Source organism: Talpa europaea (assembly GCF_964194135.1).
Source record: "Talpa europaea genome assembly, chromosome: 2".
Classification (NCBI taxonomy): Eukaryota; Metazoa; Chordata; class Mammalia; order Eulipotyphla; family Talpidae; genus Talpa; species Talpa europaea.
The window spans coordinates 132,901,952-132,924,769 of NC_140068.1; the positions used below are offsets into that span (position 1 = coordinate 132,901,952).

Sequence of the window (22,818 nt, forward strand, 5' to 3'; positions counted from 1 at the left end):
ATCAATGCATACATAGTCTTTTCTGGGAAGAGAAATGAGAAGGTGCTGACTGCAGTGGGTTCAGAGTAGAGAAGACTTGGTAGACTGAGGATGAGGTGACATATGTATTTGTGTATGTTCTTGAATATTTATGAAACGTCTGTGTGAGGGTGAATAACAAATATTAGTTATTATCAAAATCATTTGTTATCAAAAATAAATTACACAAGAATCCCTGACACTATGAAACACTTGGCAGATCCCCCTCAGTCACATGTTCTCAGGCTCTGACCCTCTACTCTAGGACCCACCATCTTGTCACTGAATGATTTTGCCTTAGAATTTCCACCTGACCGAGGTGGGCTGGATGGATGGACACACCTTCCCACTGAAAACAGCTAAAAATGTGAGATTCGTGTGAGATACAAAACCATCTTCCTAAAAGTGCTAGAACTCACAATATAGTCATAAACAACCAAACCCAAGAGAAGGGCGAGACCCTGTGTGGGCCCCACAGAGAGCAACACCCTGAGGAGGGAGGAAGGGCTGTGAGGGCCCCGCCCAGGGCAGACAGGAAACCCAACCCTTCACCTCTGCACTGAGCCTAAGGACCAACACCCCCCTTGCCACCCTCACCAACTTTCAAAATTTAGGAAGACCTGATTTATTGTGCCTATGATGTGTGTATACTATATGTATATAGTATGGTCCTTAGGATATAATCTGTGTCCACTATAAAAAATGCAAAATGTTACAAGCAAAGCATTTTCAGACCAGGAGGGAGTAAAAAACACTGTCAGCTGTTGTTAATAATGAGAACAGAAAAGCATTGAAATGAGGCCTCAAGTTTGGAGATGACCGTCACTGTCAGCCTCCCACAGGCAGGGCCAGCTCTGAGCCCAGAGGAGACGGGCTGCCCAGGAGGGAGCAGGAGGGAGGAAGCAGAACATGGACAGAGACCACCCTGTCCAGTGCGAAGAGCTGTGGGGCCCTGGCCAGGGAGGCTCAGGAAATCAGGGAGCATCTCCTCAAGCCTGAGAGAAAGAATCTGGACACAAAGTAAACCCAGTTTCTGATGACATAGAGCACATATAAGTCACTTCTGCCACGATCCAAAGTGCTGTGTCCCAAGGAAACCAATTGGTATCAGGTGAATTAGACCTATTTTTTTGGGGGAGGGGAGTGAGGGGAGGCCCCTACTAATTTTACTAGAAGAGATGAATGACAAACTATCAGTACTTAGGCTGTCCCTTTAAAAAAATCAACTGACAATTGATAAATGATAGTAATTAACTGCCTTGATAAAGTACAAGCTCCAAGTGAAGACCAGATACTGAAAAATTGTGTCCCATCACAGTAAACTTGGCAACTTCCAGTAGCCACTTACTTTTCTTTGGAGATCTTTGGAATGTAAAACACGTATGATTTTCAAAATTTGATTCTTGAATAATTAACATAAAGATCATCTAACCTGGTAAAACAATGCGTCACTTTTCAAAATCATGTATTGGTTCAAGATTATCAATGGAGGCCTATGGAATTAATGTAACAGAATAGAAAACATTCAATGATGCTGTTCTACCACTCACTTTGCAAATAACATTTGAGAAACCACCACTTGTATAGTTTCAATTTATTGTAGAAGTGGAACAAATTGAATATTCACAATTATCTGAAAGGTAGTTAAAAGGCAATTTTCACCTATTTCAGAAAGGCTGAACCAAATCAAAGAGTAAATGCAGGAGAAAATATGACAATCCAACATCCCTCCAGTGAGACAGAGAAGAAAAGTAATTGCACAAATAGAAGCTGTAGAAGATCCACTCATGACCCTGATTATTTTCATTGACTATCGAGCTGGAGACTAGGACAGCAAAGGCCAATGCACAGACATTCAGAGAGAACCTGCACACCCTGCGCAGCTACTACAACCAGACCCAGGCTGGTGAGCAGGGCTGGCCCGGGGCTCTCACGACCCCCAACCCCACGGGCGGGTGGGGAGCCCCAGGCCCCGGATCTGAGCTTCCCCCGAGGCAGGTGGACCCGCTGGACCCTCGACCCGGGACGACCCTACGGGACGTTCCCCCACAAGGTTTCAGTGACAGTTGAGGTTTGTGCAGGTGGTGGCAGGAGAGGCTGGGAGGGGCCGAGGGGTCCGGAACTGTGTCCAGTCGGTGCTCAGTGCATCGTGGACTTTGACGTGGTCACTTCCCAGGGGTCATCTCTCTGCTCCTTTGTCCTTGTCCTTTAGGAGCACCTGTCCCAGCAGGGCCTGTGATCACAGGGTCAGATCCCACCTGGCCTTGTGCTGTCATGTCTGGGCAGGGAGTGCTTGTGTGGCTGGGTCAGCCCAGGCTCAGCGCAGGGTCTAGCCTTTCTATGGATTCCTATTTGCTGCTTTGGTTTTTTGCTTTACGCCTGTTCTCCTTGATGTGTAGAGACCAGGCTTCATGTCCTCTGGGTCCCTTCTCTGACAGCAGCAGGAGCATATGTCATTGTCCCCGCAAGGCCCAGGGTGTCCCCTGCACATAGGAGGAGTCTGGTGATATGAATTTCGAGACTCATTTGATTTTTGGCCTCATTTAGGACTTTTTTCTGGATTATCTTTCCATCTCATCCAACAAAATCCTGGTCTTATTAGAGAGGTGGATTTGATAATTTCCTGATGGATTTAGATACGTTCCTGATAGATTTATGTTTTTCTCTACAGCGTCTCCTTGTAGCCCTGCCCTTAAAAGTAGTAACCCCAGTGCTGGTGCTAATCGAGACCTATGGGTTGATGGAGTCAGTTATCTTCATAGTTGGCTGAAAAATAGGACCCATAAGCCTAAGAACCCGGACCTCCCTGGTGGCCCAGGGGTTAAGTCTCAGTGCTATCACCTCTGTACCCCGAGTTCAATCCCCAGCAGGGGAGCTAACCCACATATGACTCAGCAGACCTCTCCTGTTTCACCTGCCACTCCCCTTAGCAGTGTATTTCAGTCAGTCTGCATGTTCTGCTCCCTACTCTGTGTCTGGTGAATCCTCTCACCAAGCCCACACATGTACTTCTGACCTACACCCCAGTTCTTCTACACACAAAAAAAAAAATCTTAAAAAAACAAACCCTAGGAACCCCTTTCAAAAGAAATATACCTGTGTAATGTGCCACATTATTAGTAAAGCACTGTCTCTAGAACAGGGAGGTGCTCTACACTGATGACACAACTGATAACTGTTGCACCAGATGTGTGACTCAAGGTTTATGCTTCTAGGCAAACTCAATGAACTAAAAACATGCACAAGTTGTGGCCTGTGGAGGGCGTGTCCTAGTGGGGAGGGGAGACTGGGGATTGTGTGACAGTAGATCGACAGTAAACCACACATGTCTGGTTAGAGGTGGGTAAGGGGTGTGGGAAGGCGACAGGATGGTTTTCTTCCCAGCATGGTCAGTGTGGGTCTCACTGAATTGACCTTTGAGAAGAAGTTTGATGGACATGTTGCCCCACAAAGATGTAATGTGCAGGGAAGTTCAGTCCAGGCAGGACAACCTCTATTTTCTCCCTGAGTTGTACATTTTCCTTATTTCTTTTCCTCTTGTAAATAAACCTTTTATTAACCCTTTTGTGTGTGTCTGTATTAGAGTATTCATAAGTCCCTTTAAAGCGCGCGGGTGAGGACCCACAGCCAGGAACCCGTTTAATATCGGGGTTGCTCTATAACACTTTCACTAAACTCTGCACTCTATTTGGATCATTAATTTTCCTAATGCTCTTTTCATGCCCTGAAATCCCAGCCAGGACACCACATGAAGTTCCAACCACAGTTCCTTAGTTTCTCTGGCTGACAGTTTCTCAAACTTTCCTCTGCTGATGACACCTGTGAACAGAGCTGCTCAGGCACAATGGCCTCCATTTGAGGCCGTTCTCCATCAGCACATCAAGTGTACAAATATCCACTTTTATTTTTCCTTTCTTTAGTTATTGTCTTCGGAAGGAAGTCACTATGGGTAGCTCACACTTAGTGCAGGTTCTGCTATAAACATTTAATCCATATAGGATTTTTTGGTTTGGTTTTTTTTGTTGCTTTGCAAATATAAGTTTTCGCATTAGTGGGGTAAATAACAGGGGCAGTGCTCACTGTACGGTTATTCTGTGTCTGGCTTTAAATAAAAAGTCAGATCCTCCCTGGTGACAGGGTCATCCTATCCTGCCAGCAGTATGAGGGGTCCCATGCTGCAGTCAGCACTTGGTGTTGCCCATTGTAGGGGGACTTTTGCCTTCTAATAAGCATGTAGTGGTATCACTATTGTTTTAGTCTGTCTTTCCCTAATGACCTGTGTATTGAGCATTGCAGTTATTTGGCATCTGTATCCTTCATTGGTGAAGTCTTTTCGTCCATTGTTTGCATTGGATCATTTGTTTTCTTATTGTTGAGTTGTAAGACTTCATTTATAATATCAATTCTAGATACAAGTCCTTTATCATATACATGATATCATTTTCAATCATTTCTCCCACTCTGTGTCTTACACTCTTGTACTTATACAATAGTATACACTAGTGACTAGATACAGGCATCAATATATTTTCCTGGAAAGAGAAATGATAAGTTGCTAAAATGGTAAATTGCACTCCACTTCTTGGGATTTATCCAAAGAATGCAAAATTTCAAGGGATATGTGCACTCTTCTATTCACTGCAACAATATTTACAATTGCCAAATTATGGACACAATCTATGTGCATGAAATAGATGATTGGAACTATTGTGGCAGGTACTTGAAATCTTGAATTTACAACAACATGGATGGAAATTAGTAAAAGTATGCTAAGTGACATAAATCAAGAGAACCACAAATACCAGATGATATTGTTACAGAGCAACCCTGATATGAAACAGGTTGTGTGATTCTGGGTCCTCGCCCATGCACTTAAAGGGGACTCATGAATGCTAAACTATAGATGTACACAAAAGGTTGATAAAAGGTTTATTTACAAGGGAAGGGGAAATGGGAAATGAATAACTCAAGGAGAAAAAGAGGGAGATAAATTTGTAAATGTGTCCTCCCTGTTCCGCTGACCTCGAATCCCAATGACCCACCGAGCTGGTGAAAAACAGAGCACACAGTGTGGCCAAGAGAACGACCCCTGGCCACATGGCAGGTTAACTGCTCAAACAAAGAATGTAGTTGCTTTACTCCACCCTCAGATCCTCACAACTTTCCCTTGGTGGTCACAGGATTTGTAGTTCCCAAGTGTCATGATGGAGTGGGGGTGGAGTCCACAAAGCCTGTATGGAGTTTGCTCAGGACATCCTTTCACCCTCACAATATGATTCCTATGTGTAATATATGGAAACCAAGCAAAGGAATAGATAAAACCTAACCTGCCATGGGAGTCTGGCTGCAGAACTGAGGCTATCAGAGGGGTTTGAGAGTGGAAGCAAAAGGAGTAGGAAGGCCCAGAGGAACACAGAGGAAGACTCTGGGTACACTGGTGGTGCGGGATGAGGGAACCTGCATCTGAAGAGGTGAGTCTCCTAATTTGAGTCATGTGCATTGTGTAAATGAGTGTTACTTTAAAAAAATACAGTAAAAAAAAAAAAAACTTTCAAACCAAGAAAAAAAAAAATAACTTGTCTTCTTCATCAATCACAGACCTCAGGACTTTGCCTTCGCCTCCTCACTGTCATGCAGGGTGAGGGGCTGGTTTCCCACAAAGTCAGAGGCAGGAGGTGCAGGGACTCCTGGGGCTGCTCAGACACTGCTGAGTAGAGACACTGCAGAGAGGGCGGCTCTGAGGGGACCAGAGACAGAGGGTCAGAGTAAACCCCAGTGCTGAGTGAGGATCTGGCTCCCAAGGAGAGGGGAGTGTGTGTGTGTGTGTATGTGTGTGTGTGTGTAGAGACAGGGCACACAACATAAGGCAATGGAAGGACAAATGCACATCAAGCTCCAGCATAAATGAATTCAAATCCCACAGAGTGAAGAGTGTCAGGCAACACCCCAATAAGTACAGTTCCGTGGAGCAGAAGGTTTGGAGCAGGACTTGAGGCAGCAGAGGATCTGGAGACAGGAGGAGGTTGGGACTATTCTCCTGTTAGATGTAAAGGAGCCTGGGTGGGACCTGCTGGCATGTGGGGGCAGCTCCTCCTGACAGCTCCCTCTCTCCTCCTCTAATGCTCACTCCAGGCTCATCTCCTTTGGAGTCAGGGAGCTCCAGCTCCAGGGGCTCACTGCCTCCATGGGCTGCAGCTACTCTCTCTCTAAACCAGAGCAGGAGGGAGTCCCACAGGGGAGGGAGGAATGTGTGTCCTGCTGGCCTGGCCCAGGGGCAGGATTAGCCCAGGTCACCCCAGCTCCTGAGCTGAGCTTTTGTCTACAGTCTAGGAAGTGAGGGAAGGAAGGGGGGGAGGTGTGGGTAATGTGGGTGAAATTATTGTTTTTCATTTCTGGAGCTTGCCCACAACCCACAGTCACCTCCGTGTGCAGCAGGGAGAGGATCTCAGATAAACCCAGGCTGGTTCCCCCACCTGCCTGCCCCCATTCCTCACTGCTGTGCTCAGGGTGACTGTCCTGGTCCCTACTGGGAGAGGATGCAGAAAGCGTGCTGTTACCACATTAGCCACCAGGATTGGAGGTAAGTGTTTTCTTTTTTACTGTAAAAGTTCTATTATTTTTTGTGGTTATAATGCTGTAAAATAGGGCCTCCCAGGTGGCGCAGCGGTTGAATGCTGGGTTGCGAAGCTGCCCACGGCCTCTGCGGCGCCAGTTCGATCCCCGGCTGCTCCCCGGCCACGGGAGGAGGGTCCCACGTGGTGCGCAGACCTCTCCTGCCGCCCGCTGCTCCCCTCAGCAGTGTACTTCGGTCCAGTCCTTCTGCCTGCTCTGCTCCCGGCTCTGGCTCTGGTGAATTCTCTCACCCTCCCGCACTTCTGACTGTACCCAGTGCATGTATAAACAAAACAAACAAACAAACAAACAAACAAATAAATAAACATGCCTCTATTAAAAAAAATAATGCTGTAAAATAGAAAATTGTGGGGAAGGGAGTAAATGTTAACACCAGCAAACAATAAAATCAGGACAAAAAGGCAAAAATGAAACAAAATAATCATTTCGCCTCAGGGACCCCCTCCTGTGGCAGCTTGATGCCAACAAATTGCCCAGAGAGGAAAGTTGTGGTAACAGAGCAGGAGAGCGGAAAGCAGCAGAACCCTGCAGCCTCCCCCACCCACAAAGCCGGCTCCCTGCAGAAAGGGGGAAAAAAAAAAACAAACTAGGGACCCAGGTCCCGCGCCCAGGAACTGTGGGGAACCACTCCCAAACTGCCTAGATGGCGAGGGTGGGGCATTGGGTAATAACAGACTGGGCGCCCCCAGAGCAAGGCGGGGACCCCGCGGAGACCCGCAAACAGCCAAGGGCAGCGGGGAGCGCGGGAAGCACCGGCGGGTGCGGCTGCCCAGGTCCCCGCCCGCGCCCTGGGGCTGTGGGGAGACGCGGAGCCGGCGCTGGGGTGAGTCTCCGGAGCGGGTTCACCCCTGGTGGACCCAACTCCCGGTCAGGGCGCACAGCCCGTGCCTGCGGGAACAGACAGCAGCGCCCCTTTCCGGGTCAGGGATGGGACAGGCCCGGCCAGTCTGGTCCTGGAGGCGGGGTCGGTGCAAACCGCAGGTTTCGTGCAGACTCAGCAGGAGTGAGATGCCTGCACAGCTGTTAGTGAGACACAGGGCAAGCTAGGATTGTTAGGCAGTTTTAGGGACAGTGCAGGAGGGACCTCTGAAGAATTTAGGGAGGCTTCAGAGATAAGGACAACCAAGGGAATGTAACCAATTCCACTGGGAAAAACAAACATCCCAGGACCATTGTTAACAATAGGAGAAAAAAACAAACATCCTAGAACCATTGTTAACAATAGGGGAAAAAAACAAACATCCTAGGACCATTGTTAACAATAGGGGGAAAACAAACATCCTAGGACCACGGACAATATTGTTAAGGATGGTCCTGGTTTTCTTCAGGTGATAAGATAAAGTGTAGAGATGCTCATCTGGAGGACTAGACCATAAAGATAAAGCGATAAGCATAACAAATGGGGAAAGAAAAAAAAAACTTTTAGATAAGGAATGTGAAATTCCCCCACTTAGTACCCTCTGGGAGTTAGCCAATCAGGAAGAGAGACTGAAATTTTAACATAATGAGAGAGAGAAAGTATATATTCCTAAAGTAATATCCCATACCGGCTCATCTCGGCCCCTCCCAGGTACCTTATACCTGGGAGTCTTTCTTCTTTGTCTCTTTTCTTCCTAAATAAACTTTTCTTTCAAAGACAGGATTTGTCTCTCTCTGCTTACTTACTCCAAAAAGTCTGTGAATTCCTTTCTATGGTTTCGTGAGACAAGAACTCGTGGTAAAGCGGCAGCAGTTGTTACACACGCTGGCATCATTAGGGCCGTGGGGTTGCAATTTAGGAAGTTTAAAGTAAATAGAGCTTTATATATTTGTTCCCGTGGGGGCAACTTGTTTTCTCCATTCCCCTATTTTGTCTTATAAGTTGTGTTTTAAGGAGCCTGTTTGCTCTTTTAACTATAGTTTGTCCTGCAGGGCTACAAGGGACGCCAGGCACTTGCTGAATATTCCAAACTAGCAGGAAAGCATTAAAGGCTTTGGAGATGTAAACAGGTCCATTATCATTTTTTTTAAGATTTATTTATTTATGCATAGAAGAACTGGGGTACAGGTCAGAGGTGTGGGGGTGATAAGATTCACCAGAGACAGAGTGGGGAAATGAACAGGCAAAATGACTGAAGCACACTGCTGAGGGGAGCAGCGGTCGAGACAGGAGAGGTCTGCTGCGCCATGTGTGTAGCTCCCTGGCTGGGATCAAACCGGTGCTGCAGTGGCTGCAGATAGTTTCATAGGTTGCTTCTTAACCCCTTGGGCCACCATGGAGGCCCTACATTAGCAGTTAAAAAATACTTTTTATCTGCCATTGCAGCGATGGGAATCCCATCACAAATGAAAATTGATAATGAATCATGTTTTGTGTTTTTTTTTTTAACATATTTGACAGTTTACCCTGTTTGGGCTCAGGCTTGAATTTATGCAGAATAGGTGCATTTAGAGACATGAATGTAAGGTCTATTTGTCAAATATCATTACATTTGAGACCTTGGGCTTCTGTATTATTTCTACCTTTTGTAGCAGTGGCTAGAAGAGTCAATGGGCTGTTAGTTTGGAATTTGATTATGATGTCCTGTCCCCGTAGAGGAAATACTCAGGAAGACTAAAATTTAATGTGTTTCACATTTTTATCAATACACCCAGATTGACCCAATTTGTTTTTATAAGGAAAACACTTTCATTAGCTGTCTTAGGAATCCTTTTGGGACAAAGACTTTAATATTTTAGATTTTTTGGTATCAAGGGAGTTGTCAAAGTATTAACAAATTTACAGATTTTTGTAAAATAGTTCGTTACTCAGAGTGATAAGAATTTTTAGGAATAGAGCTATTTCTTTAACGAGGCTCAGCAATGCTGTTAGGAAAAGATTTTTTTCTCATATAAACTGAGGGTGAAAAAGCACCAAGATTTTAGATTACATGAAAATCCTTAATTTGTCCCCAAAACTAATGAGAGCAGTTTAAGGATACTTGAGTCCTTATTACAGTTGAAAATTAGTTTGGTTTTACATAAGTGCGCTACTGATACTAAACTTAAATATTTCTATAGCAAGTCATTTGAGCACATAACTTTTTTCAGATACTGTGACAGGGTGGTCCCCAGGAAAGGGGAAGTTCCAGATTCCCTGCCCCATGCAAGGGAGGGAGGAGCTGAGCAGGGAGAGAAGAAGCTGCAGAGGAGACTGAGGAAGGAGGATGGAGCCAGAAGAGACTGGGAGGAGGCACATGGAGCGGAGAGACATGTGAAGAAACTGCGCTTGCTTTTGGTCATGGACTGGGTGACACAGATGTGGGCGAGAGTCCCGTGGGGAGGTGGCAATGGCGGTTTTTGTCTTGATTTTGATTTTGCTCTTTTCTTCCCATCATGTCTGGTTGTTTCTGATCCTTTTCTGTGGGTCCCCACTGGAAGGTGCTTTAGACTTGTGGCAGGTTTTGGGGTCTTGCTTTGGGCCAGTCCTGCTTGGGTGGAATTTTACCCACGAGGGGACAGGTAACTTTGGGTGCTTGATTTAGAAACTATATTCTTTGCCTTTCCTGTATTGTTTCCTAATTGTATTAAAGTTCCTTTTCATTAAAGTGCCATGTTTTATGTTGATGTGGCAGATGGCAGACCTATTTAGAGCGGGCAGGTTTGGGGGTTCTAGGGTGCCCATCACCCTGCCCTCTCTCAGATCTTCAACACTTTTGCTTTCCTATTTTTATAGCATTTCTTTTTAAAAATAGCCATTTTATTTTGACACTCAGTTTTTCCCAATACCTTCACCATATCCATTTCAAATACATTCCTTAACACAACTCTCTTTATTTGCTTTTAGTTATGACATCGTAGTTTTTAATTTTTAGATTGTAAGACTTTGTAAGAGCTGTTATGCTATCATTCCTTTGTACTGGTGTTACAGGGCAGGGAGAGGGGCATCCCAGAACCCCTAAACCTTCCTGCTCTAAATAGGTTCTGCCATCCACCGCATCAAGACAAAACATAGAAGACCTTTAATGAAAAATAACTTTAATACAATTAAAGAACTATACAGAAAAGACAAAGAATATAGTTTCTAAGTCAAGCACCCACAGTTATCTGTCCCCTCATGGGTTAAAGTCCACCCAAATGGGATTGGCTGAAAGCAAGGCCCGAAAATTTGCCCCAAGTCTAAAACACCTTTCAGCAGGGACCCACAGAAAAAGATCAGAAAAAGCCAGACAAGTCTGGGAGGAAAAGAACAAAATGAAGGTAAAAGCTGCCATTGTCACCTCCCCATGGGTCTCTCACCCACATCTGTGTCACCCAGTCCACGACCAAAAGGCAAGCACAGTTTCTTCATGTGTCTCTCGACTCCATGTGCCTCCTCCAGGTCTCCTTCTGGCTCCATCCTACTTCCTTCCTTCTCCAGTCTCCTCTGGAGGTTTTTTTCCTCCCTGCTCAGCTCCTCCCTCCCTTGGGTCAGGCTGGGAACCTGGAACTTCCCCTTTTCCAGGGGACCACTCTGTTACCCTGGATAACTCATACAGAAACACACATTTTAATTGGTTTAATTTTTTTAGTTGCGAGGACATTAAATTTTAGTTTTCTTATAATAAGCAAAAAGTAAACCTGCAAGCTCAATGATTTTAGAGAAAGTAATTTTAATTATTTAACAAATTCTCATTGTTAAACTTAGCAAAACCTTAGGTTTATGTGAAATTTGGCCACCATTTAAATAATGATAAAAGAACAAATTTAAGAAAGAGATACCAATTATAGCTGTTAGCTTTTCTTAGGACTGGAATTTTAAATTAATTCCAGAGTTGATAATTGTAATAATCCCATAAACCAAGTTTCTTTCTTAGGCAAGCACTAGATAGATTGATGAAAACCAAGAAAAATCAGAGAAACTTAACATCATATACATTTCCTACATACCTGTGAGGAACTCAGTACTGCTAAGTAACTTGCCCATGAGGCTATAGACGTCATCTTGAAATTTTTGCTAGGACAAGGGAAAAGAAAGAAATCACTTGGGGCTTTTCCTGGAAAAGCATCTTATCAAGAGAAGTTTAGGTACAATTATCAAAATGCAAACTTGTCTTTTGATGTAGTCTAGGTCGATTACTCTTTTTTTTTTCTGAATACTGTGTGCTTCCTTTTTAAAATAAAGACATTGAAACATAAAGTATTGATACCCAATATTATAACCGTAAGACATGCATGCTTCAAATTCAACCATTAAGTTTTGAACTAGTTTTTGATTACAAAAATTTTAGATCACCATCTCAAAATTGAGGACTTTTTATTAGATTTTATATAGGCGCCATTTATAATTAATCCTCCGGAGGCAGTGACAGACACAGAGATTTTTAGATTCTCATTTTATTATTTTTTAAAAAGATTTACTTATGCATACAAGATCTGAGGTACAGGCCAGAGGTGTGGTGGGTGAGATGATTCACCAGAGACAGAGTGGAGAACAGAACAGGTGGATTGACTGAAGTACACTGCTGAGGGGAGCAACGGGTGAGTCAGGAGAGGTCTGCTGCGCCATGTGGGTTGCTCCCTGGCTGGCCGGGGATAGAACTCGTGCTGCAGTGGCTGCAGAAAACTTCATAGGTTGTGGCTTAACCCCTTGCATCACCAGGGAGGAACTGAATCTCATTTTTAAACTTTGGCCATATGTGTTAGTTTTTAAGAAGTAGGTTCTTTTATGTTTTTTTTTTTTTTAAGATTTATTTATTTATGCATCCAAGAGCTGGGGTACAGGACATAGGTGCGAGAGGTGAGAGGATTCACCAGAGAGAGTGGAGAGCAGAACGGGCAGATCTACTGAAACACACTGCTGAGGGGAGCAGAGGCAAGGCAGGAGAGGTCCACTGCACCATGTGGGTTCCTCCCTGGCCAGCTGGGGATTGAACTTGTGCTGCAGAGGCTGGCCATTGACAGTGCTGCCTTTAACCCTTGTACCACCAGGGAGCCCCAAGAAATAGTTATTCTATCTGTGAAAACACTGAGACATTTTTATTTATTAAATTTATAAGCGCTGTTTTTACCAATTTCTTTAGATGAACATATCTCAAATTTGTATTTTTAAGAGTGAGGGAGGATTGTCACTGTCTTTTGGCAACCTTTCTAGGGTCCCCTGAGACCCTGCTCTCTACTCCTTCACATTAAAGTTTTTTGTATGCATCTTGGAGAAGTCCCTGCCCACACCGCCCAGGCTTCTTGCCCAGGCCTTGAGAGCTGGCTGAGTGTCAGGGAGGCCTCAGAGGTGGCCCCTCAGATGCACAGCAAAGGAATTTGCACCCCCCCCAGGCCCCTGTGAAAGGTTGTTGAGAAACACCCCAGGATCCAGGGTTTATATCATTATGACCTTGTGAGAGCCAGTCACAGCTGAGCAGTGAGTAGACCAGGGTAGACAAGGATGCTTTTCCTTCTTGGATTGATTTTTTTTTTATTGGCCCTGGAGTTATAATTATCCTGTTCCCTCACTAGCTTAGTTCCTGTTGTGCTTATTCCTATTCACCCCCAAGACCACCCGAGGGTCAGAATCTCCAGGGACATATCACACACACCAGGTATTCTGCCCCCTTCATCCTGGGAAGACCCCTGTCTCAGAGCCTCAGTCCTGCCTCCCCAGGGCCTGGGGCCTTCTCACCTGGGTGGGGCTGACAGCCTGGATCCATCACCTCACCCTTGGCCTCTCTCCTGTCCCCGGTCCCCTGTGGTTGATTTTCCTGTGCCCTGTTCTCTGTGTCCATCATCTTTGTTTCCCCTTTGCCCACCAGTGTCCTTTGCCCACTAGAGGAGGGACGTAGTCAGTAATCCCTGAGACCACGAATAGCTAAAGTGAATTTCTGTGCCCCCAGCTCCTCCCTCACCTGGGCCTGACATGGAGTCTGGGCTGGATTCCCCTGAGGACTGGGCAGGTCTGGCTCCAGGGTCGTCTGGCCTCCAAGCTTGAATTGTCACTTGAGGGCCCCAAGGTCTGTCCTTCTCCAGCCTCTTTCTGAAAGTCCCTGGGGCGGGTCATGGTGTGGGGCTGCTCATCCTCTGTAGGAGGAACTGGGTAGGACACTCAGCATGCACATTTTATCTGTGAGTGCTCAGGGATTTTCTTGAATTTTTTTTTATTTCTATTCGCCATTCTTTTAGACACTTATGTTATTAGCTAGTTGGAATCTCCTGGTGGATAGACTCAATTTCTTGTAGGTCTTCTCTCTGCTTATCATTTCTTTTCCATTTACATAATTTAGTGGGAGTGAGGCTTTAATATTCCAGTTCATCTACTGATTTATACATTTCTATGATCAAATCTCTAATTTTCAATAACTCTTATTCTGAGCACATAAAATTTTATAAAATCATTTTTTCTTTTTTTTTTAGTACTAGAAAATAACCCAATTTCCCTATATATGCATAGGGAATCTACATCTAAATGAGTGTCTGAAATCCTTGGGGGAAACAAGGGTGTGTCTCCTGAGCTAAGGAGTGAAATGGGGCCTGGGACCTCCAGGAGAGAGGAGGGGTCACATGGCAAGGAGAAGGCGGCTCTTATGATGAAGACCAGAAGTTTTACAATTATGTTTGCCCTGACTTATAGGAAGGTTTCTCAGGTGCAAAGTTCGTTTCTGGTAATAACCCTAATTTTGGGTAAGACCAGCAATTTTCATACTAGGTAGTTACAGAAGTGGTAAACGTTTCTTAAGATGAACCCCTGATGAACTGCAGATGGAAATAATTCACATGCCAAAGTGGCCTGTCTTGGGGACTGCTGCAGGAGGCCTTGTTGCTCCAGCCAGATAGGATACTGACAAGCAGCTAAGAGAAAGGGCCTCACACCATGGGGCTGAAGATCTGGCATCCTTTGCTTTTTGTTCATGGTCATAAAAAAAAAATTATCAGAAAGTATATTAGGCGATAAATTATATGTATCAGCATACTGTAAGTAAATAGCACAAAAATTGTTTGTTTAAAAATTAGTTGTTGGGCAGTTTGGCCCACTTGACAATGGGAGATGATTTGTTGCGCATGCCTGACAAGCAATCCATCACAACAATTGTAGTGGGTCCTTCTTTTGCCTTCTCTTGAAGTTTCTTGGGAAAGTTTTTAAATGAAGCTATTTGAGTTAAGGAGTTTCTAGGTAGAGGAAGTTCTGATAGCTGAGTAGCAGCCAGCCCCTGCTGTGAAGGTCATTGAGAATAAGAAAAGTCTTTTTTTTTGCTTAGGCTTTAGCTGATCAGGATGTACTGGCGGCTATCAACTGTCTTAGGTTATTGTTTAGCTGAAACAATGCATTTTAGTGTAAGACTTAGTTTTTTATTGCCCTTGAAGGTTGCCTTCTTACTGAGAGCACGTAGTGGCTAAAAGCCCATAGAAAAAGAGATGCACTGTTTGTTTCTGCTTTGTTTCTATGCACATGATAATGTAATCTCAATGCTTGCAAAAAATGTATAAATAAAAAAACCTGCTGAGCCTCTCAGCAGAAGATACTAACACCTCACCAAGTGTCTGTGTCTCCTCATTCCCTTCCCCTCAGCCCCTAAGTTTCAGATCAATCGTTTTCGCCGAGGCCGTCTCATCCTTTCAGGAACCCCTGACATGACATTTTGCCAGAGGCTGGTCCCCGGCAGGGGACACCTTTCTGAACATCATGGGGAGGCCTGTCCTTCAGAGCATAATAAATGAGGGAAGGAGCAGATGAGGGTGAAGATGGGGCCAGGACCAGGAGGCACATTAGGCTACAGGCCTCCTCAATGTGGTTGGGTCCTGGGGCAGGACGTGGAGGGGGCTTGAGGGAAGAGGGGACAGGCTGGTTCTATGGGGCCAGAGCATGATGTGTCAGGGGCAGAAGTGACAGCTATAGGAAGAGAGAAAATCTGTTTTCCTTATGCTTAACTTGTTTTTAATAATTTTTTTCATCCCTTGACTATTGATAATAGTGGCTCCTGCTTCTCTGCTTTCACAATAAACATGCTCCTTCCTCCCAGCACGGGACTCAGATCAGGTTTGCACGTTTCTTTGTCACCTTTACTAAGTGTCCATCTCTCATGACAGTGCAAGTTTCCAGGATCCTCTCTCTGCTCTCCATTGTATCTGCAGGGGAGGCAGCTTGGGGAGGCCGGAGCCAGCCAGGAAGGGAGATTCTGGGAAGTTAAGAGGAGGCAAAGGCAGAGAACACTTGGGAGATGCTCCCTGGTTCACTGAGGCAAGCATTTCTGAAATTGTGATCTGTAGAGCCCTTGAAATCACCCAGAACCTTTCATAGGATGCATGAGGTAAAACTATTTTCAAAACAGGGGCCTCCCTGGTGGCACAGGGGGTTGAGCACAGAGCTGTGAAGTTGTCTGCAGTCTCTGCAGTGCAGGTTCGAGCCCTGTTGGCTGGGGAGATACCCACATGGCACAGCAGACCTCTCCTGTCTTGCCTGCTGCTCCCTTTAGCAGTGTATTTCAGTCAGTCTGCCTGTTCTGCTCCCCGCTCTGTCTCTGGTTAATACTCTCACATTCCCGCACATCTGACCTGTGCCCCGATTCTCGTGTGCATGAATAAATAAAATCTTTTTAAAAAATTAAAAAAAAAAAACTATCTTTAAAACATCACATAGACACCATTGGTCTTTTCACTATTTTGGCATTTGCTGCGGTAAAATTTAGTAAGAGTGGAGATTACAGTGCCACTGCAGAAGTAGAAATTCTTCTTACCTGCACTTACCTGCAGAAACAAAAATTACCTGCAGAAACAAAAATTAAAGCCAGTTTCACTTGAAATTGTCCTGGAAAAAGCATTAAAAATTATCTTCATTACTGTGTCATCCTCAACTCCACATTTTAAAATATCTGGTGTGCTGACCTGGAAGGACACACACAGCACTTCTGCGGCATCCCAAGCACTGAATCCCGAGGAAAATATTTGTATGAGATGAATTAGACTTTTATTTGTGGGTAATATCAATCTTACCTGAAGGGATGAATGACAAAAACTAAGGTTATTTAAATTTGGTTAATTAGCAGACACTTTCCTCAAAATCAATGTCTGCTTCTTGAAGAAAATCAACAATTGACAAATGACAGTAATTTTGCCTGATAAAATATAAGCTCTCAGTGAAAACCAGGATTATGAAACATTGAGTGCCATCATTACTTGACGACTTACAGTACGAATTTTTCTTTTGAGTTTGTGATTAAAACATAAAACTTTTTTTATTATTTGATTCCAGTGTAATTAACACTAAAGATCTATGTAACTTAGTGAAACAATCTATCACCTTTTAAAAAATCATACATTAGGGCCTCCCCTGGTGATGCAGTGGTTGAGCACTGGGCTACGAAGCTGCCGGCGGGAGCCTCTGCAGCGCAGGTTTGATCCCCGGCCATTGGCGAGGGTCCCACATGGTGCAACCAACCTCTCCTGCCGCGCCCACTGCTCCCCATAGCAGTGTATTTCGTCAGTCTGCCTGTTGTGTTCCCAGCTCTGGCTCTGGTGAATTCTCTTACCCTCCCCCGCTTGTATAAATAAATAAATAAATAAATCTTTAAAAAAAAAAATCATACATTAGCACAAGTTCCAACCACTACGCAAGAGAGACCTATGGAAATGTAACAAAATAGGATATATTCCCTGATATTATTTCATGTTTCACTTTGCAATAATCTTCTAGCATCTACCACCCATATAGTTTTTTGTTTTTTTTTTTTGAAGATTTATTTATTTGTTATTTATACAAGCACTGGGTACAGTCAGAAGCGCGGGAGGGTGAGAGAATTCACCAGAGCCAGAGCGGGGAGCAGAGCAGGCAGAAGGACCGAAGTACACTGCTGAGGGGAGCAGCGGGCGGCAGGAGAGGTCTGCGCGCCATGTGGGACCCTCCTCCGGTGGCCAGGGAGCAGCTGGGGATCCAACCGGCGCTGCAGAGGCTGCGGGCAGCTTCGCAACACAGCGCTCAACCGCTGCGCCACCGGGGAGGCCCCCACATATATAGTTTTAATTTAGTATCTATATTCACAATTATTGGGCCTCCCCAGTGATGCAGCGGGTTGAGTTCAGCACTGTGAAGCTGTCCGCAGTCTCTGCAGCGCGAGTTTGATTCCCGGCCAGCCAGGGAGATACCTACGTGGAGAGTAGACCTCTCCTGTCTCACCTGCGACTCCCCTCAGCAGTGCTTTCTGTCTGTCTGCCTGTTCTGCACCGTGCTCTGTCTCTAGTGAATTTTCTCACCCTCCCGCACCTCTGACCTGTACCTCAGTTCATGTATAAATAAAAAAAAAAAACTTTAAAAAAAAATAAAATTAATAAAAATAAATAGTCACAATTATCTAAAATACTACTGCTTTGTTTAATCCTCCAGGCTACTGCTTCTCCCAGCTCAAATCCACTCCACCTTTAGGTGGGGAAGGGAATTTGGAGCCTCCCCTGTCTGTGGATGTCACACTGTCACAGCATCATGTCTCCCTCTCACAGGCTTTGTGGGGTGGTGCAGCCTTGATGACCCCACACTCACCCCATTCTCTCTCCCCATTTCCTGGGGTGTCCAGGGAAGACAATCAGCATCATCCTGCTCCAGTTACACAGTCTCCAAGGACCCTCCTGGACTCCTTCTCCCCAGACCCCTGGATGGGGTGTGATGCCCCTCCCCCTCCTGCTGCTGCTCTGGGGGCCCCTGGCCCTGATGGAGACCCGGGCGGGTGAGTGCGTGTCCAGCTGGACACTGTTGCTCCAGGAGGGAGGAGCCCGGAGCCCCCTGCGGGTGCAGGACCCCAGGAACTGCTCATCTCCTCCCAACCTCTTGTAGCCCCTTCAGGTCCCTTGTGTTCTGGCCCCTTCTGTCCCTCCCGCCTCCCCTGAGTGCTCTGGGCCCCTGAGTCTGGGCCCTTCTTGGCCCACCCCCCCTTTTCACTCTCACGGCCCCGCCCCTTTCTCCCCTCCAGGCCCATCTCCCTGGGCCCTGGGCCGGCGCTGAGAAGAAGGTCAGCCCGGGTCTCCCCTCCCGCCCCCAGGCCCCCACTCCCTGAGGCGTTTCTACACCGCCATGTCCCGGCCCGGCCTCGGGGAGCCCCGCTACATCGCCTTGGGCTACGTGGACGACACGCAGTTCGGGGGGTTCGACAGCGACTCCCCGGGCCAGAGTGCGGAGCCGCGGGCGCCCTGGGCGGGGCAGGTGGGGCAGGAGGACCTGGACGAGGAGACTCAGAACCAAAGGGACAACGCGCAGTGGTTCAAAGCGCTCCTGAGGGACCTGCGCGGCCGCTACAACCAGAGCGAGGACGGTGAGCTTCGCGGAGCGGGGCCAGGGTCAGGTCACCCCCATTCCCATCATGAGGCCGGGGTGTCCCGAGTCTCAGGGTCCACTGACCCCTCGAGGCGGGTGGATCTGCCAGGACCCTCCACCGGGAAGAGCCGGGGCGGGGGTGGGGGGGATGTTCCTGTCTGCCCTTTCTTTTTCAGTTTAGGTTTATTCAGGATGAAAGGCGGGGTGACTTCATGGTGACCTCCTGTCTGACCGCTGGGCGGGGCTCAGGGTCTCACACCCTCCAGAGGATGTGTGGCTGTGAAGTGGGGCCAGACCTGAGCCTCCTCGGCGGGTATGACCAGTTCGCCTACGAAGGCGCGGATTCCATCTCCCTGAGCGAGGACCTGCGCTCCTGGACCCCGCGGACTCGGGGGCTCAGATCACCCAGCGCGCGCGGGAGGCGGCGGGCAGGGCCGAGCGCGTCAGGCACAGTGTGCAGAGCAGGTGCTTCCCGCGGCTCCGCAGACTCCTGGAGACGGGGAAGGAGGTGCTGCAGCGCGCAGGTAAGAGGGGCCACGAGGCCTCGGACCTCCCCTCTCCTGGCGCCCCACAGGGAAATGGAATCATGGGCAGAACAGCAGCTGCTTTCTGGGCAGAGAGGGAGAGTCCCCCTGGGTTTCATGTTCTGTGCTAGAGAGAGACTCGCCCAGAAGACACCACTTTTCTGGACAGTTAAGGGATCCGTCTCTCCCGAGGGAGGGGAAGCCATCCTGAGATAACTCTAACCAGGATTAGTTTCTCTTTCTTGTTTTTGGTCTGAGAACATTTCTGGATCTGACTCCTGCCTTTCTGTGTCATTCACCCTCCACCCAGGTCAGGAGCAAAAGTCTGTGTTCTCCTTAGAGACCTGCATCCTCCTACCCTGGGCTCTTACCTGATTATCACAGATTTTCCAGACTAGGCTGATCTCTGGGTTTTGTGCTTCCTCCCTCCAAACCAATTGTCATGTCCATTCCGAGGATGGTCGTGAGGCTGCTTCAGTGTCCAGGAAGGAAAAACCCAAAGTGTGAATTTTTTGACCCTTCTCAGATCCCCCAAAGACACATGTGACCCACCACCCTACCTCTGACCATGAGGTCACCCTGAGGTGCTGGGCCCTGGGCTTCTACCCTGCGGACATCACCCTGACCTGGCAGCGAGATGGGGAGGACCTAACCCAGGAGATGGAGCTGGTGGACACCCGGCCTGGGGGGGCGGATGGAACCTTCCAGAAGTGGGCGGCTGTGGAGGTGCCTTCTGGAGAGGAGCAGAGACACACGTGCCATGTGCAGCATGAGGGGCTGCTGGAGCCCCAAGTCCTGACTTGGGGTAAGGAGGGAACGTGGACACTGAGCTTCTTCTCAGAGGAATCAGGAGCCCTTCTGGAGCCCTTCAGAGGGTCAGGATTTTCCTGGGGCTCAGGGTCTCCCCTTCCCTGTCCAGTGCCCCCTCCTCAGCCCTCCATCCCCACTGCGGGCATCACTGCTGGCTTAGTTCTCCTTGGAGCTGTGCTCACTGGAGCTGCGGTGGCTGCAGCTGTGATGTGGAGGAAGAAGCGCTCAGGTAGGGAAGGGAGTGGGGGATCTTGTCCACTGGGGGCTTTCAAGTCCCAGGGAGAACTTGCCCTGCCTGATTAGTAGGAAGAATAATCCACACACGTGTGTGACCCAGTTTGGAGCTGACTGCTAACACTCTCTTTTGTAAAGAACTTATGAAATGAATCACTAATTGTTTCCTTATAATTGTGGTGAGGGGGATCTGTTTCCTTGTAAATGTCATAGGGGAAGGAGCCCATTCTGGAAAAACTCCATTTACCTTTCATATCCATTCTTTATATATCTCAATCTTGACCTGGGTCTTCAGTCACAGTTGTAGAGACTTCCCTGTGACCCAGACTTGGGGACTCCTTTAGGACTTCATGGCCTGACTCCTCCCTTGTCTCACATGATGCTTCTTCCCACAGGGGAACATGCAATCAGCTACAGTCAGGCTGCAGGTAAATGTGGATCAGGGGTTGGATCCCTGAGCCCCTGACGACAGCGTAGAGGGAACTCTAGGGAGAGTCACCCTCACCAGTTTCTCTGAGGGTCTCGTATCTTGGCTCTGACCAGGTTCACTTTTGTGCTTCTTCAGGCAGCAACAGGACTCAGGACTCTGGGATGTCTCTCACCCCTTGAGACACACCAGAGGATGGGGCCAGGCTGTGGGAGCTGTGAGTGGAACAGTCTTAGGATGCAGTGGACTATTGAAAATGTTATCACTTAACATAATTCACCCGAATTTCTTCAATATTATTTTTCATCATAGAATGAGACTCTGCCTTGTGTGGGACTAAATGTTACAGGATTTCTCTCCTCCCATTTTGTAACTTCAGTATCCTCTGGTTTATTTAATTTTATTTGTTTTCTAGCTGTCAGTGATTGATATAATTTTTTTTATTAAATGTATTTGTTTTCTTACATCACTGTTGATTTTTGCATAATATTTGATTCCTCTCTCAGGTGTAGTCCTTATGTAACAGGGTGGTGCCCAGGAAAAGGGGAAGTTCCAGGTTCCCTGCCCCAGCAAAGGAGGGTGGAGCTAAAGAGAAGAAAAAAAAGCTGGAGAGGAGACTGAGGAAGGAAGGAAGCAGGATTGAGCCAGAAGGAGACCTGGAGGAGGCACATGGAGCCTAGAGACATGTGAAGAAACTGCGCTTGCCTTTTGGTCGTGGACTGGGTGACACAGATGTGGGTGAGAGACCCGTGGGGAGGTGGCAGTGGCAGCTTTTTTTAAAATTATATATATTTTTTTACATCATTGATCATTTTTAAACAATATTTGATTTCCCCCTCCCAGGTGTAGTCCCTATAGAGTTTCCTTCCCCAATGCAACTGTGCACCATCACCTCAGTCCCCTGTGCTCCTCCCTCCCTCCTTCTAATCCCTCTCCCTCCTCCTCCGCAGGATCTCTGATTTATAATTGTCGGTTTTTGCTTTGCTGTGTTTGTACTGTTATTATTTTTTTACACTGATGTCTTATTTGGTTTCCCTATATTCCTGCTATAAGTGAAACCATCCCATGTTTTTCTTTTTCCTTCTGGCTTATTTCACTGAGCATAATTCCTTCTAGCTCCATCCATGTTGCTGCAAATGGCATGAGTTTATCTTTTTTGATTGCTGAATCATATTCCATTGTGTATATATATACCCCACATCTTCTTCATCCAGTCATCTATTTTTGGGCATTTGGGTGGTTTCCAGGTTTTACCTATTGTAAATAGTGCTGCAATAAACATAGGGGTACAGGTGTTCTTTTGAATCAATGTTTTTGTGTCCTTTGGGTAGATTCCCCAGTAGTGGAATTGCCGGGTCATATGATAGCTCCATTTTTAGTAGACTGAGAAACCTCCAGACAGCTATCCATAATAGTTGGACCAGTTCGCACTCCCACCAGCAGTGTAGGAGAGTACCTTTTCACCACATCCTCGCCAACATTTGTTGTTCCCTTTTTTTTTTTTTTAATATATGCCATTCTCACTGGTGTAAGGTGGTATCTAAATGTGGTTTTGATTTGCATTTCCCTGATGATAAGGGATGTCGAACATTTTTTCATGTGCCTGTTGGCCATTTTCATTTCCTCATTGGAGAAATATCCTTTAACTTCTACCCATTTCTTTCTTTATTTTTTTTCCTAAAGATTCATTTATTTATGCATACAAGAGCTGGGGTACCGTAGGCCAGAGGCGGGGGGGTGAGAGACATAATGGGGAACAGAACAGGCAGACTGATTGAAGTACACTGCTGAGGGGAGCAGCAGGCAAGTCAGGAGAGGTCTGCTGCGCCATGTGGGTTGTTCTCTGGCTGGCGGGGAATTGAACTCAAGCTGCAGTGGCTGTGGATTGTTGCGGCAGGCTGTGCCTCCCATGCTGTTTCTTGACATGGTCTGGGCATTGGGGGAGACTC

The 22,818-nt window shown here is 46.7% G+C and overlaps 1 protein-coding gene across 1 annotated transcript in view; it reads left to right on the forward strand.

Annotated features, from left to right (window-relative positions):
- Positions 1-20,511, forward strand: part of LOC311188342 (HLA class I histocompatibility antigen, alpha chain G-like) — a gene marked incomplete at both ends in the record, with an annotated part of 505,427 nt that extends 484,916 nt beyond the window's left edge. The window contains 2 exons of the mRNA XM_084259447.1: positions 19,925-20,203; positions 20,318-20,511. Of these exons, the coding sequence (XP_084115573.1) occupies positions 19,925-20,203; positions 20,318-20,511 (473 nt within the window). The remainder of the gene's footprint in view (positions 1-19,924; positions 20,204-20,317) is intronic.
- Between the last annotated feature and the right edge of the window lie 2,307 nt (positions 20,512-22,818).